At 31.4% G+C, this 25,035-nt stretch overlaps 2 protein-coding genes across 9 annotated transcripts in view; one reads left to right on the top strand and one right to left on the bottom strand.

Moving 5' to 3' along the window:
- The window catches only part of LOC139491390 (syntaxin-binding protein 5-like), a 96,133-nt gene extending 87,899 nt beyond the window's left edge, over positions 1-8,234 (bottom strand). For 6 of the 8 annotated variants that reach the window (XM_071279048.1, XM_071279053.1, XM_071279049.1 and 3 more), the window contains exons 1-2: positions 7,980-8,206; positions 7,761-7,858 (exon numbers count right to left, since the gene is read on the bottom strand). In XM_071279048.1, coding sequence (XP_071135149.1) covers positions 7,761-7,858; positions 7,980-8,114 — 233 coding nt within the window. In that variant the 5' untranslated portion in view covers positions 8,115-8,206. Of the gene's footprint in view, positions 1-7,760; positions 7,859-7,979 lie in introns of all 8 variants that reach the window. The other 2 variants (XM_071279046.1, XM_071279044.1) reach the window with 1 other exon arrangement.
- Positions 8,235-8,445: 211 nt separating this feature from the next.
- Positions 8,446-25,035, top strand: part of LOC139491391 (oxygen-dependent coproporphyrinogen-III oxidase-like) — a 28,813-nt gene continuing 12,223 nt past the window's right edge. The window contains exons 1-9 of the mRNA XM_071279054.1: positions 8,446-8,818; positions 11,070-11,147; positions 12,179-12,245; positions 13,834-13,917; positions 15,678-15,728; positions 18,432-18,506; positions 19,712-19,830; positions 20,740-20,806; positions 22,370-22,495. Coding sequence (XP_071135155.1) covers positions 8,817-8,818; positions 11,070-11,147; positions 12,179-12,245; positions 13,834-13,917; positions 15,678-15,728; positions 18,432-18,506; positions 19,712-19,830; positions 20,740-20,806; positions 22,370-22,495 — 669 coding nt within the window. The 5' untranslated portion in view covers positions 8,446-8,816. The remainder of the gene's footprint in view (positions 8,819-11,069; positions 11,148-12,178; positions 12,246-13,833; positions 13,918-15,677; positions 15,729-18,431; positions 18,507-19,711; positions 19,831-20,739; positions 20,807-22,369; positions 22,496-25,035) is intronic.

Consider the following 25,035-nt stretch of genomic DNA (forward strand, 5'->3'; position numbering starts at 1 on the left):
GGAACGTTTTGGTGAGGGAAAACTAGTTCAATAGGACAATTTACTTTATACATTATATATCAATTTTACAAAATGATATAATGACACATATATGCAAAACAGCATTCACCACATGTCTCCGATTGTATTGTGTTTTCATAAAATAGATTTGAATATATTGCCTTCATTTAAAAATTATTTTATATATATAGCAATTCTTTAAATATAAACTATGCAGTGTTGTACATGTTGTGTAGGTAATATTATTAGATGAAAATATTAAAATGGATCTACAAATGTACATGTACATTCTCGGTATATACTATTGATCAATAGATAGGTGATAATTATATATATATAATGACCTTCATTTTTACCAATTATTACATGTACATATATATATTTATACGAATGCAATTAAATGTCACATTTGAAGTAATCTGAAAAATTACCATATATGTCCTTTCTTCTGAATTGTTGAAGTCCATCTACCTATTTTTTATCAGTTATAATGCTTTGTCCATGATACACTGATCTGACTATGCATTAATGCCATGATTTTTAGAATTAAATGTCTAAAGGAAACCTATCAATCATTTTTGTCAATGAAGTATACAATTATTTTTTTTTATCTAGTTGTTTTTTTTTTATGATAATATGCATGTACATGTATATATACAAATTGTATATATAAATTATGCAATAGTGAAATGTGTACATATATACCGTTGGTTTTCCCGTTTGAATGGTTTTACACTAGTAATTTTGGGGCCCTTTATAGCTTGTTGTTCGGTGTGAGCCAAGGCTCCGTGTTGAAGGCCGTACTTTAACCTATAATGGTTTACTTTTTAAATTATTATTTGTATGGAGAGTTGTCTCATTGGCACTCACACCACATCTTCCTATATCTATGTAGTACATGTACATGCACATTCAGACTATTTAGAAGCTTCAAAAAAATAATTACATTACAGTAAGACCAAAGAAAAGTCTTAAGGAGGCTCGAGGGTATAAAAATTTAAGAAAAAAATTAAACATTTGTTTTTCATTACAAATTTTATTTATTACCTTTTATAGTTGTTACTTTATCATATGGCACAAAAAACATTCGAAACAATTAATTCGTGTTGGCCCCAAATGACTTTTAACATGTTTAAAATGTAAACATCATTGAAAAAGTTCCAAATTATCTCCCTTTGGTGGAAAAATGCCATTTTTTGGCTTTAAAATTGAAATATCTCTTTTAACTCATCGGTGACCTATATTTTTTAATATAATTTCGATATATGCTGTACTTAAACTAAATCTTTGTAAAATTTGAGCGATTTCTGTAATAAATTTCTTTTTTTTATTTCGATATTACCTTTATTTCTCCTATTAGTTCAACAGAAAAAAAACACTTTTACAAAGATGTATGCTTCTTTCGAAGGCAAATTGTGAGCGCAAATGAACGGTGACCCCATTTTTTTATTTTATTTTTCTATTAACTATTAGATAATGTTCATTTATAGAAAAATATAGAGAAATCCTATATAAATGATTTAGACCCGCGAACCCCCTTAAATGGTATGTTTTGAGTTTTTTCCTATAGAAAAATTAAGCAGGCTTCAGGCATGTCAGACTTGTATGATTTTTCATTTTTAAAATTACTTGATTTTTTTACATGGTGTGTATTTGACTGCACGCAATTTTGTCAAAATTCACTATACCAAAAAAACACACACAAAAACGTCAGATAATCTGACACAAAACAGTAATGTCAGTAGGGTATACCCGGCATGGGAAACCCAAAATGCCGGTTTTCTTTTATTTTGGCCTATTGGATAGATAAAGGTACATTAAAATAATTGCCTTGGTTTCTGCTTACAATTTTGTAAATCAGATGGTCAACCTCTTAAGCCAAATAAAAGCATATGTGTTTCCTATTTCCATACCTATCCTATATTTTAAGCTTAGGAATGTCTTACCTTAATGTTATTTTTGTCATTTTTCAATAAGCACTGTTAAATTCAGAATTTCTCTCCCATAGACTCAATGTAAAAAAAAATGTAAAATAAAATAAATTACCCTCATATAGCTAATAATATATACCTACTCTATTTTTTTCAAAGATGTAATAGGAAACACACATATTATTCTATTTGGCCTTAAGCAATTTCACTGTAAATATATACTTTTTCTTTATTCATCTATTACTTTTATAAATGAAGCTAAATTTTTGAACAAATAAATATTTCCACATAATTTTCATGTTTTTAAGTTTTTAGAAAAGTGTGCTCTTCTTTAAATTTCAAAGCATCAAATTAAAATGTGGAGGGTCTCCTTGTTTTCTCTTCTATTTATTTCTCGTTCATTGTCATTCTCTTGCACAAGAGTCACTACAGCCCATCAGACAAAACTGATCTTGACAATCTGTGGATCTTTTGCAAAAGACATACAGCTACATGAAGAGAAAATCAATACAAGTTGTGTGTGTTTGACAGTGAGGTCAATTCCTAACTAGCTAAGCTAGTTCAATTATATTTTCACAATGCCACTAAAATTCCTTTAAATAGCTATTAATTTGTAAGGAGGAAAATGTCTGAATTTCAAGTATTTTGTATTTATGATTGATGTTATATGCTTGCAGTTATAAGAATCCTCCAACCACATATATACATATATATATATATATATATGAATGTACGCTGTAAATATTTTCATCAAAAGGAGAAAATGTTTTGTAATGAGCATCACAGTCATGTTAGACATTATTTAAGGTCCTTAAAAGAGGAGATGGACAGGGGTAAGGTCAGCAGTGGCAGATCCAGAACTTTTCATATTAGGGGGGCCTGCTGACTGACCTAAGGGGCCCTCTCCAGTCATGCTGCAAAAGCCCCCCCCCCCTGGATCCGCAAAAAGTCAGGGTCATTGAGCAGAAGGTAGGGGTGATTGATCCAAGGGAAAGACTGGGGACTTAAAATAGGCATATGATGGGGAAAATATGGACAGATTTTTGTCTGGGAGAAAGGGGGTAGTGAGGTGGCAGTAGAAGGGGGAGGGAGAGAGGTTAGAGTAGGGGAAGGGATTTTGAATATACACGTATCAGGTCACTGTTCTTAAAGCAATTGGTGCATCGCTGCATCTTCCATAATAAACATATTAAATCCAATAGCTTCCAATGACATGAATGAGATAATTTATCCTGTACAAAATTAATGTTGCTGCATTTAAAAACACTTATCAGTCTATAATATACAATGTAAAATCTAATTTTCAGCCATAATGTTTCATTTAAAAGATGTGCATATAGATATTACCTTTGAATATGAAATTAAAATGTAGTTTGGTATGCATACATGTATTGTATGGAATTTATTCACAAAGGCACTTAATATGTACATGCACAAAAAAGTACATATGCTTCAAATTTTCACATTAGCTCACGACACGTGTTTGTGGTTTCAATTTTTTTAATGAATCAACATTATAAAAGCTTGGAAAAAGTAGAAAAATAAACTTAATTGAAGAAAAAATTAAACTAGATATGTTTTTAATTGAAAATGTATGTTACCTACAATAAGTACCTTAATCTATCTACAAATAGAAAAATTCAATTAAAGAGTTAAATGAGAATTTTTATCAAAATGATCAATAAGAGGATTTAATAATACCCCAAGTCTTAGAAGTTACTATGTTTACTTTTAAATAGGAGACATATTTAAAGAGGAGGTGATGAAAGGCAGAGGACTTCCATGGGTGTTCATTTGATTATTAGGCAAAAAAAAAATTGTGTGTTTATTGTACCCGACCTACCCTAATCTTTATCCCCTCCCCTTAAGTTTTTTGGCCATTTTTTATTAACAATGATTAGGCACTGTTAAAGCCCATTGTTGCTCCCATAAAATAAAAATAATTCCTACCTACCTATCCTATTTTTTTTCAGCATGTGACAGTTAACACACATACTTTTTTGTTTGGTCTTATAAGTTATATATCTTCTACAAAAGGTATAAAGGCTGCAGTTAATAAGACTTGTATTAATTACAGGATTGATAAGATGATTCAACCGACTGTGTTTTTATTGGATTTGAAAGTTGTGATTTTTAATGTTTTCACCATTATTTATATATACATGTATAGGGGGGGGGGGGGCCTAACCCAGGACAAATTGGGGTTCCAACTACATGTCCCCATTTAAATGCATTGATCCTCCCAAAAAAGGGGGGTTCCAACCACCGGAACCACCCCCTTCCTGGATCCACCACTGCTAGTCTCTATAAGGGAATGGAAAAAAATCTTATCAAAGATACATGTACCAGGCAAATCATTTTGTAATTAGCTTTACCCTTATTTTGTCTACAAAACACTCATCCAAGCTGCTTCAATAAAAAAAATGTTTTAAAAGCCAAATAAAGGACATAGTTGAGGAGCATCAAGACTAAGAGAGATACATACATAATATCACAAATATCATGAATATACATGATATAAATTTGTACATGAATGTGATAAAATTTTCATGTCTGTGAATTCCTATATTTCTAGATTGTATTATTGCACTGTACATGTAATTTGTAATCTTTAGAAAAATAAAAATATTGAATAATAAACTTAACCCACCTACGAATTCATGCATATACAACTTCCTTTGTGGGTGGCGGATCACAAATCAAACAAATGCAGTGTAAAAATCATAACAGCATTTACATGGAAATATCAATAAAAAGCATGATTAAATTATTGACTTTTTCTACACTACATTAAGTATATACGAAGAAACAATTTTTTTGAAAGAAACTTTGATATCATTGTCTACCGTTTAGCATAATCTGAGTCTCTTCAAAGAAAAATGAGATGAACAAACAGCACTGCAATCTCTTTAGATTTATAGAAATCAATTACTATTCTCTATTTCACTACTTTGCATTTGTTTTAACTTGACAAGAAATCGGTTACAAAATACTTCTCAAACATGCAATACTGCAATCAGACTCGTCCCAAGAACTAATATACTTTTATTGATGCAACCATCAATATTCATTGATATTTAATCAAAATAAAATGAATAAATGAAAATCTCTCATACATGTAAAATGTACATGTACAACTGATCATCAAGCATGCATGTTTAGTAGTTATTTAAAGCTCAACAACTGCAAGCTGTGAAAATGGAAAAAATTGAAATGTGCATACATGTACATGCATGTGTCAATACTTGAGATTTTTTTTATTCAATATATTTCATGAACTAAAGTGACGTCAGCAAAATTCAAACTTGACCTCAGGCCTGTTTTGTGGTCATACATGTAGTCATTGTGTACACGAGGGACGAAAGAAACGAGAGGGAGAGTCAAACTCATCATAGATAGAAAATAAACTGACAACGCCATGGTTTAAAAACAAAAAGACAAACAGACAAATAATAATAGTACAGAAGACACAACATAGAAAACTAAAGACTAAGCAACAAGAACCCCACCAAAAACTGGGGGTTATCTCAGGTGCTCCAGTAGGGTAAGCAGATCCTGCTCCACATGTGGCACCTGTCATGTTGCTTATGTTATTACAAATCCCGTAAATAGTCTAATTCGGTAGGTCACATTTGTGAAAAGGGAAGGGTATTGTAGTTACGACATACATGTAAGGAACATATCCGATATCATTTGTGAAACGGTTATTCCATAACGGTCAACCAACTTGTGGTGGCGTCAGTAAGATTTACGAAGGGATGACTTCAACTTCACCATTTGAAACTGTTGGTTTAATAGCTTCCTTGTGAGTAGCAATCCTCTATCAAGGAAATCATGATAGGAAATACAAGCCTGGGCATATTGTATCAATTGGGAGATATACATGTATACAAGTTTCATATAACAGACCAGGGTAAAACTAAATACCCCCTCCACTTGGACTGGTGAATAATTACCACAATTAGTGATAAAAATCTTCAATTAAAACTAAAATACTTAGCACAAGAATAAATTTTTCATGTCCATATAGGACAGGTCACACCCAAGCCCCACTCATGCTATCAAATTTACATGTTAAATGGTCAGTAAAATCTGGGTCAGAACCCTTATTTGCATATAATCTTTATTTTTTTAGTAAAATTTTATGCTGGCTAATAACTTTTTGTAAATATTTGTTTATAAACATAGGAAAATTGTCAGAATGTTGGTCTTCAGACTAGTTCAGGTACATGTAGTTCATGTTGGGAAAAGATTTTGGTGCAGACTCACATAATCCCTGTTACATGATACATTTATTTAAGTGTCTAAAACTTTCAGGAATATTAGGTTTTCAGCTGCATGTCAGATGTTTGCCTGTTTAGTACATGTATGTTACAATAGTAACAGGTTATTCAGAAATTGCAATACTGGATTAAAAGTCTGACCTAACTAAGACAAAAGTTTTGAAGTACAAATGTATGACATGTGTGTATTGCAATGTGTTACTTTATTCTAAGTTGGCTAGCATGGCTAGAGGATGGGGAGGGTTGAGATCTCACAAAACATGTCTTTATTAGTAGTTCTTTATTAGTCTTGTATGGTTTTTTTTTATTTAAGTTCATAAATATGTTTTGGAGTTTAGTGTGACATCCATTTTTACTGAACTAGCACTCAATTTTATTTCGGTGCCAGCTGAGGGCCACCTCCGGGGGCGGGATTCCTCTAAATCTGGATAGATTGTAAAGCAGTCAACATGTTTTGTAATTTTGATCTTCAGTTCAACTACAAATGTACATGTATCAATTCTAAACCGAATGACAGTATTCCTTCAATGTTGTATTTTATAAATACATTGTATTTACAATGTATATATATAACATGTGTATAATGTAACTTCTGTTACAATGAATATTAATCATCATGTGATTATGATACATGTAATTATTGTTTAACATACATGTACATGTACAAGCAAAGTATGTGAATGACTGTACAATTTAATCTAAAAAGGAAACAAAAGTAAACAATTCTTGCTCATCACATACATGTACGTTTGTACATGTGGCTATGAGTTGCAAAGTCTTACAGTGTAATAATATAACAAATGAAACCCCAGTATCATTGACAACTTTGTAGAATATATAATATATATGGACTAAATTTTTTTAAATTTTTTTTCTCTGGTTTACAGTTGGATTTTAATTGAATATAACATATAATGTATACATAGATGATACCAGCGTTCAAAGGATAATGAGCCTTTTATCAGCTGATAATATTTGCAGTTGTATAATTTATACTTGATTTTTATACTACATGTAAGAAAAGAAGATTAAATCGTAACTTTGACTGGATAACAACGAGTTCACATCAACCTAATTAGGTTGTTTTCATTTATAACAGCATGAACCAGGAATTATACTTTAGATATTTCATTGCAACTTCTTCAGATCTTCACATATTCTATTTTTAAAATATTATAATCTCTCTTATTATGTTTCACTTAAATATAATATGTATATTTTTTAAAATTATAAACAACATTAGCTCACAAATGCTAAAACAGTAAATATTTATAGAGTTCAAGGCTTTGTTGACCCTTTAGTGCCTCATGTACTTCACTTATATATTGTAATATTGATCCAAAAACCTCTACTATGCTAACACCAGATTTTTTTTACAACTGTCAATATTCATGATATTTTAATGAAATGCCACCTACCTTTTCAATGTCAACTGTTTTTCCTTCCATTATCTTAAATGTAAATAATCCAAATCATTTCTAATAGCACTAATCCCAAAAAGCGTGCTTGAAAAATAATGCAATACATGAACAGTATTTAAGGATACAATCTGAGCCAGCCTGTTTTTGTGCCGATAGCAAGAAGATGCTGCACAGGATCAAATGCTACTGCTGTTGGTTGATAAGGAAATCCATGTCTAACAGTCTGTAAACAAGAAAAAGACAAATTTAAATTAATGGGAGAAATGAGAGCAAAATGGTACAGTAAAATGATTTGATTTGAAAGGTGGTACAATCAGATGCAAAAATGATGTTGATGAACTTACGTTGCAAACTTGAAAGTGATCTGTTCGTAACGTCTCTTCGATCTCATTTTCTGATTTTTGCTGAGCGCCGACGGAGAATCGTATGCCGTCGAACACACCCTTAATATTAAATTTCTTCTTATTCATTTTAGCCATTTCCAATTAAATCTCTGTACATGTAACGAGCCGTTGACACGTTCTTCCATTTTGCCTGAATATTATTACTTGACAGACAGGAACCCGGATGAACATTGAGTTTATGCTCTAATTATCAAGTTCTGTTTTTATAAAATACAAAGTACTAACAAAAACGAAACAATTTTTTATCATCTTTTCACATCTCTATTATTCTGAAAAATACAATATTATTATATGAAAATACAGATTGAATTATGTATTCATGTTATCAGTGATAAAATGAAAATTTTGAATCTACGAAATTAAGATTTGATGATGAGACTACGCTTAAATTCGTTTTTTTATATTTACTGTGTAATTTGTAAAATCAAGATGTCAGCGCCCATGTAACAAAATAAACACCAAAACGCAAATTATATTCCCATGTTTTGGAGACAATGATGTGGTTTTGAGCATTATACTTCAAAGCTTCTTCAAATATTTATGCTAAATTTTTGAATTTGTGTTGATGAAACTGTTGACAACTGTAATTAACCATATAGTTTTTCATTCGGACAGCCGTGTTATATGTATATGACACGTAAAACTAAAAAGGTGAAAGCTCAAAAAGTGGAACTCTTTGCTCTATTTACACATGTATATTTCTTACGACGACAGAAGAGAAAGTAAATAATAATTTTATGATCAAAAGAAAATTCTCAACAACAGCTTTCTGTGATAATGTAAGTCTGTGTTTGGTCAATATATCTCGATAGATTGTTAGATAATTCTTATTCAGATAATGAGGAATTCTGGTAAAATCGGCACCTGGTTAAATCGGCACCCAGTATAGTCAAATCGGCTACCTGGTTAAATTGGCACCCAGTATAGTCAAATCGGCACCTGGTTAAATCGGTACTTGATATAGTCAATTCGGCACCCAAGTTTAATAGATTTGTTTAATATGTATTTTCAACTAAGTATTTTAAGCAAAAACAGTAAAATGAGGAATGGGTTGTCCAGATTTTTTTCAGTATTTACACAAGAAGAGTTAAATAAGGAAGGTGTTGTCCAGAAATATTCACTTAATTTTATTCACAGTTTTTGGGGTTCAATCCTGCAATGGAAAGCATGGGATTGAGTTTAAGGGTAATTGCTCCAAGGGGTTTCAAAAAAATGGGGGGAATTTTTTGTTTACCATTTTTTGAAGGGCTTCCTTTTTTTCAAAATTTTTCAAATTTTGAAAAGTTTCAAGAAGAAATCTTCATTTGTGCAATAGATTTGTCAGATCTTTAACCACATTAATTTTGTGAAAAAAAACCTATATTACATGTATGTCAAAAATTTGATCACAATCCAAATTCAGACAGAATTAAGCTTGAATATTGTGACCAAATTTGCCCCAACTTTTCAGGGTTCAACCACTGGGTTCCTTTAAAGCTGCACCCTGCGGAGCACCTGGTTATAAAAGTGAGAATGGAAATGGGGAATGTGTCAAAGAGACAACAACCCCACCATAGAGCAAACAACAGCAGAAGGTCACCAGCAGGTCTTCAATGCAGCTAGAAATTTCCTCACCCAGAGGTGTCCTTCAGCTGGCCCCTAAACAAATATATATACTAGTTCAGTGATAATGAACGCCATACTAAACTCCAAATTGTACACAAGAAACTAAAATTAAAAATAATACAAGACTTACAAAGGCCAGAGGCTCCTGACATGGGACAGGCGCAAAAATGGGGCAGGGTTAAACATGTTTATGAGATCTCAACCCTCCCTCTTATGTATTTTATGCCCCCTGCCCGATTCAATGGGCAAAGGATTACAGCCACATTTGAATTTTCGTAAAAAAAAATCATTATATACCTGTATAGTATCAATAAATAACACTCAAAACTGAACTAATTCGTAAATTTTTAATAACAAATTGTTGATTTTGTATTAAAATGTCAGACAAACATTCTTGCTGAAATTGGTCTTATAGTCTATGTTCTACACAGTTTTCTATCCAATCTAAGGGAATATGACACTGGAAGATCCATATATTTGATAGACCACAATTCTCAAAAGTACTTAAAATAAATTATAAGCCATATATACTCTCCAGGCCATATTACTAAAATATTCAAACAATTTATAAATAGGTAAAGAGAACTTTTTTTCTTCAACATTTACCAATTTAGAACAGAATACTGTCATTTGTGATACATAAATTATGATTTCCCTGTCCTCAGATTTTTCGTCTTGTATAAGCATGATCATGATGATAGAAAGAGTCTAGGATTTTTGTCAGCAAAATTATAATGACTGTCCATCTTAAAAAAAATCATTTATTTATTATTATTTGAATAAACTTTGATAAATTTGATATCAAAATTATATCTGTATACAATGAAAACAATTATGTAGCTTAGTGAACCAGCAAGGGCTCACTAACAACTACTTTTCTCATTGTTGAAGGCTGTACAGTGACCTATAGTTGTTATTTTCCGTGTCATTTTGGTCTATTGTGGAGAGTTATCTCATTGGCAATCATACCACATCTTCTTTTTTATATATTATAAAAATGCATACTCAAGTAAAGGGAGGGTGATTGTCTCCCTTTGTTTCACTGCAGTAATAAATGATCAATACTTTGTTAGAATTGTTTTAAATAGTATTCAATCTATCTTGGATGGATAAAATTGCCTTTTGTTGGATCACTTTGTTTAAACATGTTAAATGGACATTTAATGTTTGAAAAATAAAATACTAATGGTATGTCTTCCCTAATTAGACTCATCACCAGAATTGTGCTTAATATATAAATGAATAACAAAATCAAGACAATGGGTGACACATGTAGAGCAGGATCTGTTTACCCTTGTTAAGCCCTTGAGATCCCCCTCTGATTTTTTGTAGGATTCGTAATGTTCAGGCTTTATTTTACTATGTTGTGTTACAGTTTAATTTTACCAATAATTTACATGACATATTCTCTGTTTTATTTTGTAGGATGAGACCCTTACAGAAGATACAGTACTGCATTAGACAGTTCTCTACTTTGAGATCTGTACCAAAACCTTCAGCATGGTATGTCTAACTTAATTTATTATTAAGATCTTTCCCCTTGTTTAATGTCGACTGTTTTTTTTTAAATCAATTTTCTAAAGTAATAAACTCTGATCCACTGTCTTTAAACTTGATCTCATAGTCACACCATTTTCTGAATTTGTAATGATATAGCGAAAGTTATTATTCATTGTGCTTGTGTGTTTGATTTTGTCTGGTGTTATGGACTTTTCTTTTGTTTTGTCTTTATTCCCCACCTACAATAGTAGAGGGGCATTACGTTTTCTGGTCTGTGCGTCCTTCCGTCCATACGTTTGTCAGTTGGTCTGTCTGTTCGTTCATCCGTCCGTTCGTTCGTCCCGCTTCAGGTTAAAGTGTTTGGTCAAGGTAGTTTTTGATGAAGTTAAAAGTCCAATCAATTTGAAACTTAATACACATGTTCCCCATAATATGATCTTTCTAATTTAAATACCAAATTAAAGTTTTGACCCCAATTTCATGGTCCACTGAACAAAGAAAAAAGATAGTGCGAAGCTCAGGTTAAAGTTTTGGTTAAAGTTTTTGGTCAAGGTAGTTTTTGATGAAGTTGAAGTCAAATCCACTTGAAACTTAGTACACATGTTCTCTATGATATGATCTTTCTAATTCTATTGTCAAATTAAAGTATTGACCCCAATTTCTTTGTCCACTGAACAAAGACAAAGAGAGTGTGAAGCTCAGGTTAAAGTTTTGGTTAAAGTTTTTGGTCTAGGTAGGTTTTGATGAAGTTGAAGTCCAATCCACTTGAAACTTAGTACACATGTTCCCTATGATATGATCTTTCTAATTGTAATGCCAAATTTAAGGAATTGACCCTAATTTCATGGTCCACTAAACATGTAAAATGATAGTGCGAGTGGGCATCCATGTACTTTGAACACATTCTTGTTTTCTCTTTGAGTTCTGTATTTTTGTTAATACTATTTTATGTAATACTTTTCCTTCAGTATTTAATGTAATGTAATATGATGTTTATTTAAATTCTGTTTATCCATTCTTTCTTTATTTTCTAGGAAAACATATGCTGCTGTGGGTGCAGTTTCTGGATCACTGTTTATATATTACCAGCAAAGATTAAAGGTAATATATGCATAGAGTAGTAGTCGAAGAAGTTTTTACACAGTATGATTTTTAATCTTATTTCATTAAGATATGGGGGCCTCTATGACCAAGTTGTCTAAATAGTTCTACTACTGTTGTCACTAGCCAGTCAATACTGAAGTTGGTTGTTCGAACCCCGCTTGTGCAGGTGCCCTCCACTCCAATCTTATTTAACAAGGATTGTCAGTTTTCCCGTCGAAGGTCAGTGGTTTTCTTTGCACACCCTGGTTTCCTCCACCAATTAAAAATGGCTGCCACGAAATAGCCAAAAGAAACGCTTAAATGTGGCGTTTAAAACAACAACTATCAATAAGATTTAATACTGTTGCCCAGGTAAATAGTTACTGTTCTGTTCACACAATACCATTTTCCATTTGAGTAACTAAACCAAATCACAATTTAGTGTTCACACAAATGTGATGTCTGTCAAAAAATGACGTTATAGGTAAACAAAATTGGATGGAAATCAGATAAGAAATCATACCGTGTAAACCCTATGATTGATTGATTATTGCTTGCTTAACACCAAAATGGTTGATTGATGGATTATTGTTTGCTTAATTCCATAGTTTAATATGATTAATAGAACTAAACTCAGCTTATTGTGTTTCAATTAGTAATTTGTATTTCATTAATCAGAATGATCAGATATTTATTTTTTTTAGTTTGTTTAAGTAGCAAAAATTTATAAAAAAAAAATTTCTTTTTGAACACATTCATGTATAGCATAAAATTTCTATATGAGTTCTTTGTCAAATTTTCCATTTATCATCTTGTTATCTATTCAAAGAAAACCCACTCAATATCCGTTGATGCAATTTACAATTTGCAAAATTGAAAATTGATTTTGAATTTTAAAAATCAAAGTCTTTCATTCTTTTTTAAATGTTAAACTATTTCTCTAAGTATTCAATTGATTGGGTCTACAATTTGTTTGTTATTATTTTAAATGCCTCACATTAAGAACAAACAGAATATATTCACTTGACTGTATATGGATCAATTTAAAATAACAATGAAGACAAAAGATAACAAATGGTCAAAGGGCAGATAATCCATTATTATTAAAATATTGGAATTTTTAATTTTTGAAAATGTCATGCCTCTGAACACAAATTAAATGAGGAAGTTTTCAATGCAAGTTTTTTTTTCATTGATATTTCCATATTGGTTTAAATTTTGATTAGTTTGAATTAAGTCACAGAAGTGATACTGTCAGACATAGTGATCCTAATCCATTATTTTTACTGTCATCAACATTTCGGTTCAGTCTGTGGTTAAAGATTTTCAATAACTTTATCAAACTTTCATGGAATTTATGGAATTGAATAGAGACTTTTTAATGATCAAAAGACAACACACAGAGCCAATTTCTTTATTATTCTTATACACTTTTATTACTTACTTTGAGTACTATATATTTTTTTTCTGACAAAATGTTTCATTTCTTACTTTTTACTTCTTGATCTGTATTTTCACTCCTCTGAACAATACAAAAATGTATACAAATAATGACAGGGTATTTCTTATCTGATAGTTTAAAGGCTATATTTTTTTGCATATTAAGGTCAATGCTGCAAGTTCCAACAGTTCAAGAATCAAGTCAGCATGGATGTCAGATCCTATTACCAGTATCGAATTACTGGAAGAGGTAAATAGTTTGTACTGATATTGAATACTATAAATTCAGAAATTATTGTGTGCATTTATTATTGTGTTTTTGTGATTTTAGACTATAATCCTATTTTAATTTTATCATATTGAGAAAAATCCTGTTTAATTCATACACAAAAATTCAAAATGGGAGTTTAAATTATTGCAATTATCATCCTGTAGCAGTTTTCACAATAATAAAAACATCACAATAATTTCTGAATTTACAGTATTGGTTTCAGTACTGCAATATAACATGGCAGCTGCTGTTAGTACTTTAAAAAAAGAAACTATTAAAAAACCTAATTTGGTTTTATGATGTAACCTTTAAAACCATATGTCCAAATTTGACCTTTCTAGTTTCAAAGTTTGATAATTAATGGATACCAAGAATACATCAAACGATTTTGAGGTCATCATATTTGGTTAAAGGTTATGGTCACAGCTAAAATTTTGACAAATTAGAGAACTTCATGAAAATTATTTTTAAATTGATGTAGACATAATTTGTTTTAAAAGAGGGACAAAAGATACCAGAGGGACATTCAAACTTATGTGTTGAAAATAAACACACAATGCCATGACAAAAAAAAAAAAAAGACCAATAGACAAACAATAGTACACAAAACACAACATAGAAAACTAAAGACTGAGCAACAGGAACCCCTAGTTTACCCCCATCAAAAACGGGGGGGGGGGGGGGGATTCCAGGTTACTGGAAGGGTAAGCAGTACCTTCTCCACATGTGGCACCCCTTGTGTTGCTCATGTTATTACAAACCCGGTAACAAGTCAGTAGGTGACATTCAGAAAAAGGGTACAGGATTGTAGATTTGTTTTCATCTGTGAAATGGATATTCCATTACGGTCAACCTACTCAGAATGGCTTCTGTAAAACTAACGAAGGGATGACTTCCAAGTTGAATATGCCTAACCTTCACCAGACTTTGCACATAAAGAGTACTTTGTAAAGGACAGGACTTTTGTAAATAATTTTAAAGGAAATCAGATGTGAGGGTCACAGTACTTATAAACGGATTGAAATTTTAAGAATAGTTTATTTAAAGACAATATTATTGAGCCTTAAGGAGGCTCGCGGGTATAAGATTTTAAGAAAAAAAATTAAACATTTATTTTTCATTACAATTTTATTTATAACCTTTAGTAGTTGTTACTTTATCATATGGTACAAAAATCATTCCAAAAAAATCAATTCGTGTTGGCCCCAGGTGACTTTTAAAATGTAGATATCATTGAAAAAGCTCCAAATTATCTCCCTTAGGTGCAAAAATGCCATTTTTTGGCATTAAAATTGAAATATCTTTTTTAACTCATCGGTGACCTATATTTTTTATAATTGTTTTCGAATAAGCTGTACATTAACTAAATAATTGTAAAATTTAAGCGATTTCTGTAATTTGGTTATTTTTTTTATTTCGATATTACCGCTATTTCTCCAATTAGTTCAACAGAAAAAAAGGACATTAACAAAAATGTATGCTTCTTTTTCCAAGGCAGATTGTGAGCGTAAATGAACGGTGACCCCATTTTTTTTATTTCATTTTTCTATTAAGTATAAGATAAAGTTCATTTATGAAAAAATATAGCGAAATCCTATATTAAATAAAAAAATTCGATTTAGACCCGCGAGCCCCCTTAAATCAGAACTATTCCAGTATTTAGTGCATAATGTATTCATTTTAAGTGAAATAAACAAACTTGAGTAATTTTATAATAGTTACTGACATCCTTTTTTCAGAATCCTGACGAGATGAGATGCAAGTTTGAGAAAATGATTATGAGAGTTCAGGTAAATAAAACACGGAATTCCTTAACTTATAAAAACAATTATTATATCCTTGCTTTAAAAGAGGGAGTATACTTGTTAACCACAGTTTTATTTTAAGTTCACCTACATCATCTTTCCATAACACATTTCATTGACATTTTACTCAGCCACTACAAGTATACTCCTATATTTATCTATGTATACCATACTGTATTAAAACGTTTCAGTTCCTTTGATGTTCTACCTCTGGTTTTTAAGAAAACCTTTAAAATGTACTGCATTAATATGAGATTGTGGTTGCATGTGTTAATAATAGTACAGCTTGTTTAATCAATTTTCACATATGCAGAATTTGAAAGGCCAAATTTTGTTTTTTGAAAGTATTTTCTTTGATGTGAGCCTTTATATTTGTAAAGTAGATTTTTTTGTGGAATCTGAATTACCTTTGTCATAAAGGTTTCTGTAACAAACATAAACTTTTAGCCACCGCTTTACAAGCAGAGCCAAATACAATGAAAGTCCCAACTATGTATTGGCTTCCGAAGCTACACAAAACCCCTTACAAATATAGATTTATTTCGTCTTCAAGCCATTGTTCAACTACTAAATTGTCTATTCTTCTTACCAGCACACTTGGTACAATTAAAAACCTGATAATGAATTGTTCAAATAAGGCCTTCGAAAATAGTGGAATAAATTACTTTTGGAGTGTCAAGAACTCGTTGGAAGTACTTGATAAATTGCATGCTTATATTGGTGATTTTTAATCTGTTCAAAGTTTTGATTTTTCTACCCTTTATACCACATTGCCTCACATTCTAATTAAGAAAAATTTCACACACCTAATTAAATGGGCATTCAAAAAATCAGAATGTGAATATATATGTTCAAACTCTTTTAGGTCATTTTTTAGTAGCAATAAACAAAAAAACTATGTTAATTGGACATGCTTTGATACTATATATGCCCTTGAATTTTTACTAGATAACATTTTTGTTCGCTTTGGGGATTCCGTATATCGTCAGATTATTGGAATTCCAATGGGGACTAACTGTGCACCACTTATTGCGGACCTGTTTTTGTATTGTTATGAGTTACAATTTATGACAAAAATAAGCAAAGACCCATCGAAACAACATCTGATAAACAAATTTAATAATAATTTTAGATATTTGGATGATATTTTGGCTCTCAATAATGACGACTTCAGTATGTATATTAATGAAATTTATCCTGTTGAACTTACTTTAGATAAAGCTAATGCTAACAATGACCACTGCCCTTTTCTTGATCTTAATATCTATATCACTAATGGAAAGCTGAATACTAAAATTTATGATAAAAGGGATGATTTTTCATTTCCTATCGTTAATTATCCGTTTTTAGATGGTGGAGTGTCCTTGTCACCATCTTACGGTGTTTATATATCTCAACTTGTATGATTCGCTCGTGTATGTAACAATGTTTTAGATTTTAACGAGAGAAATTTATGTATTACTGAAAAATTATTCCACCAGGGTTTTCGATATCACAAACTAGTCAAAACATTTACTAAATTTTATCATCGGTATAAAGACATCATTCGTAAATATAGCTCAACATGCAGACTTCTAATACGTTCAGGTATTTCACATCCAATTTTTTATGGAAATATTCTTTATAAAGCACAAAGGTGTCAGTATTCACCCAGAAACTTACAAAACCTTTGAATAGACTTATTAAGAAGGGATATAATTACGATACTGTTGTCAAGTCATTAAAGATTGCATATTTTGGCGTTAATATTGAGTCACTGATAAGGTCTTTGCATCGGAACTAAACACATTTATTCTAAAAACAGTTGTTGGCATGACACGGGTTATGTTCTTCTCATATATGTTATGATGGTATGATACTAAACCCCTAACGGGAAGGATTGTGCCTGATGTTCATATGATGAAATCATAATCTTTCAGTCAGTTTAATTGAAGTCTGGAGCTGGCATGTCAGTTAACTGCTAGTAGTCTGTTGTTATTTATGTATTATTGTCATTTTGTTTATTTTCTTTGGTTACATCTTCTGACATCAGACTCGGACTTCTCTTGAACTGAATTTTAATGTGCGTATTGTTATGCGTTTACTTTTCTACATTGGTTAGAGGTATAGGGGGAGGGTTGAGATCTCACAAACATGTTTAACCCCGCCGCATTTTAGCGCCTGTCCCAAGTCAGGAGCCTCTGGCCTTTGTTAGTCTTGTATTATTTTAATTTTAGTTTCTTGTGTACAATTTGGAAATTAGTATGGCGTTCATTATCACTGGACTAGTATATATTTGTTATGGGGCCAGCTGAAGGACGACTCTGGGTGCGGGAATTTCTCGCTACATTGAAGACCTGTTGGTGACCCTCTGCTGTTGTTTTTTATTTTGTCGGGTTGTTGTCTCTTTGACACATTCCCCATTTCCATTCTCAATTTTATTCAATTTATCTGCTTCATCAAAATACAGAATATGACACAGTTCTTTGTTAGAAAGTTTGCACCTTAGCAGATACCAATAAAATACATTCAAAATCCAGTGCATATACACAAACTAAGAGCAACAACATATTTTCCAATCATATGTAGACTCCTGTATACACTTGCCAGTACAATGATATGTGTGAAGTGCATTTATAATCATGTGATACTTTTAGTTTTAACCAGTTATAAAAGTTATAAAAAGTGTTGATTGATTTTTACTTGTAGGGTGAACTTTGTAGATTGTTAGAGAAAGAAGATAATGATAAAAAGTTTCTGGTAGAAAGATGGGCAAGAAAAGAGGTGATTTTACATTTTTATTTCACTATAACTTAATTTTGGATGTAACACGTCTTCTGATTGGCTGACATTGTTTTGTTTATCAGCCGATAGACATAACTTAGTCATGTGACCATGACATCATCAACGTTTTTTCATGGTTTCCTCCGGTTTAAAATGGAATTTAGAATTAAATTATAAGAAATAACTGTCAGATTTTTTCTGTCTATTCAAAATAACATAAAAAAAATGTTGTGCACACTTTTAAATAACCCCCTAATCAGGTTATTCAGTGTGCACCACATTTTTGATGTTATTTCCTGATAGACAGAAAAAATATTACAGTCATTCCTTTAAAATATTGATCAATAATTCCAAAAGTTGTCATGAAGATAATTCCTTAAAGGGTTTTCAGTTTAAAGTTTTGATGACTTCTGCATGCATGAAAAACTTTTTAAATTGTATGAAAATGTGATTATTACAGAAGCAGTTAGTTGTCAATAAAATATGAATAAAACACACATTTTTCAAATAAGTGTGTACACAAATTTGTATTTTGATTGATAAGTATACAGCTATTGAAAAAAGATATATGAACATGGAAATGGACAACTTTGGTCCTCATGAGTATGCTCCAATTTCAGAATATGGATTTTCAATTTGTATGAATGCTTTATATGCGTATATTTAAGAGAGATAGAGTTTAACATTGTGTAAGTTATAATTTAATACTACAAGATGCCTGCGAAATCACTGTATAATTGGGGTAATGTTGAAACAAAGAGATTTTAAATTTAATGGGCAGTAGGTCGAATTGGCATGCATGAAAGCATTTAGGACACAGATTGTTAACAGGGTCTCCAAATTTGGATATTTTCTCAGATATTGGAGGTTTTTTTCTGTGGAAAAAAAAGATTGTTTTCAATGAAAAATTCAGGAAGTACAAATCACTACATTTATACCTCCTTTCATAAATATTTTCGACTTTGTATGGTTCAGAGGAGTTGCAGCTCAATGAAAGCGGCTCTTCGTTTAGTATTATAGTAGTTTGTATTTTAGGATAAGGAAGTTTGAGTTTGAGTTTGTATGATGTATTAGTTTATATATGTCCAATTTATTTATTTGTTTGGAGGGGAGAGGTTGGTGTAGATATTATAAGGCATTTGTATATCAGTTAGTTGAGTTAGTTGAGTTATATATTGTGTCACATTGTGAATGCTGTATTTCAGGGAGGAGGAGGAATAACCTGTGTTATGCAAGATGGGACTGTATTTGAGAAGGCAGGTGTAAATATTTCTGTTGTCCATGGCAACCTGCCTCCAGCTGCTGTTGCACAGATGAGATCAAGGTTATTTTACATATTTGATAGCTGCAATAGTGTGTACAGCATATTTTTTACATTCTATAAGATTCTGATAATGTAATCTTAAAACATTTTGCCATGTCAAACTGCAAATGACTTTGATATTTGAAATTGATTTGTGTTCGCTTCTTAAATTTCCATAGGAGCTTGATGATCAGTTAGTGATCAAAGTAGTTCAGTAGCTTTTCAATTCTGAATTAGTGAGTTCTTACTTCACTTGAGGCATGGTTATTTTAACTCAGGTCTTAATTTGCTATTTCAGAATCTAATGCATTCTATGTAATATTTTCAAAAGCATACACCAAAATGTTGTGATTGGTTTAAAACATTCTAAACAATGGAAATCCAACCAACGACGTAACATTATTTTCATTTTGATGTACGAACAATGGGATTACCCATAGTCCTTTAGATTCTGAAAAGGCCAATTGACTAGAATTGCCAGTTTTCCCATGGAGATCAAATGTTTCCAACTTTTGGAACTGTCAAATTTAACTTTAAATAAATGTATCAATTTGACTAGATTAAATATGTATTCACTTTGTTATATCTTATGTATTTTTCAAAAAGATTGATTCCCATTGTTTTCAATGTACAAATTTAAGATTTCCTGAATATTAAGACCCCAATCAACATCTAAGATGATATCTTACATTATGGACAAATATTTTAGAAAACCTTATATGAACATGCATTAAAGAAATTGAGAAAAACTAATCAACCTTATACAAAAATGATATGTGTACATGTAATGGTAAATTTTGAACATAAGAACATAATGGTATAAATTAATTAATATACAAATCCTGCATTTATACAATTTATCAAGATTTTATTTTGATAACTTGATGCTATCTGACAATGTAAACTGAATGTTATTTTATTATTTTTCAGAGGTAAAAATCTTACTGGAAAAGATCTGCCATTTTTTGCTACAGGAATAAGCTGTGTGGTCCATCCAGTAGGTTTAATATAAAGACCTTTTATTTTATTCTTCAATTGCTACATCAGGGAAGCAAACTGTAAATTCAGAAATTATTGCCATGTTTTTTATTATTGCCAAAAATGCAAAAGGATAATTATAAATGCAACAATTTAAACTTGCATTTTTTAATTTTTTTTTTATATGAATTAAACAGGATTTTTCTCAATATTGCAAAAATTAAAATCGCATTTTTAACATAATTTTGTTTTCTATGTCTTGTATACATGTCATGGATAATTTTTTTGTTTTAGTTGTTTGATGTGAACTACTGGAGCTATAAACCTAAAACCTCATCATTGAATATATAAAGATCACAAAATATATTTCAAAAGGAATAAATGCTACATATTTCATGGTTCAAGATTATGATAGAAAATGATTGTTTAAGTAAACCTAAAGATATTGTGGATTCATTATTATTTGTTGGATACCAACTTTCGTGGGTACAGGTGAACCACGAAATCATATTTTCAACGAATAACATATTTTTTAGGGGCCAGCTGAAGGACGCCTTCGGGTGCAGGAATTTCTCGCTACATTGAAGACCTGTTGGTGACCTTCTGCTGTTGTTTTTTCTATGGTCGGGTTGTTGTCTCTTTGACACATTCCCCATTTCCATTCTCAATTTTATTTGATAGGCTTTGTATACAGAGATTGGCAAAACCACAAAATCAAATATCCACGAAAATGCAAGTTTTCAGCTATCCATGAAAATTGATACCCACGAAAATAAATGAATCCACAGTAAACAGGTTTTTTTTAAAGTGCATTAGAAATCATGATAATTATGAACCAAGTCAGGACAATCATGCCCATGTGTCAATTATTTGCACTGATTGTATTATTATTAAAATTGACATTTTACAGTTTAATAAATAGAGTTAAAATAAAAAAAATACCTTGTGTAGGATTGTAGGGCAGCATTGTGTTTTCTGTACTGTGTGTCAGTCTGTCTGTTTGTGTTATATAGTAGTTGAAATTACATAAAGATAATTATACCCCTGCTAGCTTCAAAGAAATGCAGGCATACTGGTTTTACCTCGGTTTATCAGTCTGTCTGTCTGTCTGTACCATGAATATTTTTCTTCACATCTTTCTCAGGAACTACATTTAATGATTTCTGAAATTTGGTTTCAAGGTTTATATAAGCCAGTTATACTGTGTGATGCATTTTCAAGTTCATCACTCAACAACTTCCTGTTTACTGAACACTTACATCATTTTATGCATGAGTAGCCAAGTGGACAATTTTTCTCAGGAACTACTATACATATCGAAATATTTGGGCGGGGATATCATCAGTGAGCAGTAACTCACAGTTACACTTGTTTTTGTTTTTGTCTGCTTCAAAAATGCTTTTAAATTTCTTTTCTCTTGTAAATGGTGAAAGATTCATAATCTTTTGGATATGAATTATGCAAACTTAATTAAAATTGTTTCCTTAATGCTGATTTCTTTGTTTTTGATCTATGGTTAAAAACAATAGACTGAAGGTGTAAATGAAACAAATTTATCTCTACAGATATTTATATTTTACAGAAAAATCCACATGTTCCAACAATTCATTTCAACTATCGTTACTTTGAAGTGACAGATGAGGATGGTAGTGTACAATGGTGGTTTGGAGGAGGTACTGATCTGACACCTTATTATCTAGACAAAGAGGTATAATTATTGTTGAGGTTATGTGTTAGTTTGAACCCCACATGTGGTAGGATTTAGTGACTAGGATCGCAATTTATTCTGTGGAGGGTCTGTGATTCTCTCCGGAAATTGCGGCTTCTTTTGCCAGTAAACACTGGCTGCCATAAAATAGCCAATAGTTCTGAGAAAATGTGAAAGCATAAAAGTATAGTAAATGCCAATACACATACACTGTGAATTGGCATATACTATATTTTTATGCGGATAAATTAATATACCTTAAATACAACTTACAGGTTCATCTGCAAAATCAAACTTCCAGGAATAAGAAGGCTGAAATATCTGAACTTAATACATAAATATATAGTCTGTGATTTGCGGTGACTCGTGAATTTCATACCTTACTGCTAATAAGAGAGAGTTCATCTGTTTTCAGTCCACATCTACAACTTCTAAATTTAAATTGAATCATTAAGTGCATCAGATGCTTTTAATAAGTCTTGTTGTGTTTTGAAAATCTGTAATATCAGAACAATATTTAAGGAAGTTTGCTTGTCATATTTTGGGATTTCTGAATCCTCTGGTTTTATCCATTTGAATGCCTTAAAAAAATTTGCCCATTGACCCCCATTTTTCTTTTTATAAATCTATTACATGTATAATGATTAGCCATCTGTAAAAGTCTTATAAAATTTTATTTATTTTTAATAGTTTTTGAGAACTTAAAGTTGTCAATGATAAAGCTATGAAAAGTCAAAAGAGAATATTTTCCCGCCAAAATTTCAATGGCTAATATCTTGAAAACAAGCACTTTGACCTATATATTTTGATGCCCAACCTACGATAGTAGAGGGGCTTTATGTTTTCTGGTCTGTGCCTCCGTTCGTGCGTCTGTTCGTCCTGCTCAGGTTAAAGTTTTTAGTCAAGGTAATTTTTGATGAAGTTGAAGTTCAATCAACTTGAAACTTGAAACTACACATGTTCCCCATGATATGATCTTTCTAATTTTAATGCCAAACTAGTATTTCAATTGTTTGTTAAACAATTGAAAGGTCTTTCCTGTAAAAGTGATGTTTTCGTAATGTACTTTGTACGACCTTTCGTTTGATATGCGACAAGCATACCTTCTGAAACTTTTCGCTTTTAACACTTAATGACCTCATCCACCTACATTTTTGAGATTGGAATTATGATATATGTTACATAGAGTAGATGAGCTTTCATTTGATATGCAACAAAGCCATGTTCTAGAAAGTTTGATTTTTGCACTTAATAACCCTATCCAACTCATTTTTGGAGGTCGGGAATTTGATATTTCAAATGTACACATCATGACCTTCCATTTGATATACAACAACCCTATCTTAAAAGAAAATTTATTTTTTGCACTAAATGACCCCATCCAGCCCATTTTTGGGAGACGTCAATTTGAAATTTGAAATGTACGCTTTATGTTCTTTCATTTGAAATGCGACAACCTTACCATCTGAGAAATTTGAATGTTTGCACTAAATGACCCAACTCGTCCCCCTTGGATGAAAAGGGGGTTTAAAATTTTCATTTGTAAGTAGAGTTTATTAAGACCTTCAATTTGATATATCAAATGACCCCATTTGACAAAGTGCAAATAATGATGCAATATCAACTATATAAATAGAAGTTATGAAACTTACAAAGTCAATGCAAAACTTGAAAATTTCAAATTGATTTTTTGGTGTTTTTTTCCATGGAATGTTTTTGGTATTTGGTCAAACATATAACTATGTTAACCTCGTCAATTTCTAAAACATTTTAAGTGGTAAGTTCTTGTTGATTCAGAAATTCATGCCTTCGCTCGCAAAACTTCAAACTGCATTATCTCTAAAATGACAGCAGATATCTCAAATCTGTTCAATGATTAATGATCTACAGTTGAAGGACAACATTATAGAAAAAGAATTGGGACAATTTTAAAGTTCACCAAGGTCATAATTAATCATCAAATATATGATGCAATACCAAACTTAAGAACCGGAAGTTGAAGAGACATGGGACTATCACCATTCAACTCAGGACCACTTGACCTTTCAAATATCAGAAGGTCAAGGTCATAGTATAATGTGAAGGTCAAGGTGAAATTTCATCATGACCTGACATTGACCTCAAATTGAAGGTCTGGAACTACTGATCATCTTTGCAGTTTATAGTAGGTTGATATCTGTTACCTTTAAAAAGATATACACAAAATTCTATACTTTTAAGAATCATCCTGTTGTAACTTTTGAACAGACAGTCGGACATTTTTGGGCTTATTATTTAAAATATAGAGCTCATCGAGAGGAACATTTTATACACTGTATGTATGCAGCAAAGTCTTATCGTTTTCCTAATATGTAAGCTTGAAATTGCAGTGTAATTTTTTTTTGCACTCTGTGACCTTTGACCTTGACTGCATATTAAAGGTCACATGAATTAAAGATTATTGGTGAAGGTCCCAAGTCTCTACCACTTCCGGTTCTCTAAATAGATTTTTTCAAAAATTGTATACAATTTTTCAAGGGGAATAACTCCTTATAAAGGTT

The sequence above is a fragment of the Mytilus edulis genome, chromosome 10 (assembly GCF_963676685.1).
Source record: "Mytilus edulis chromosome 10, xbMytEdul2.2, whole genome shotgun sequence".
Classification (NCBI taxonomy): Eukaryota; Metazoa; Mollusca; class Bivalvia; order Mytilida; family Mytilidae; genus Mytilus; species Mytilus edulis.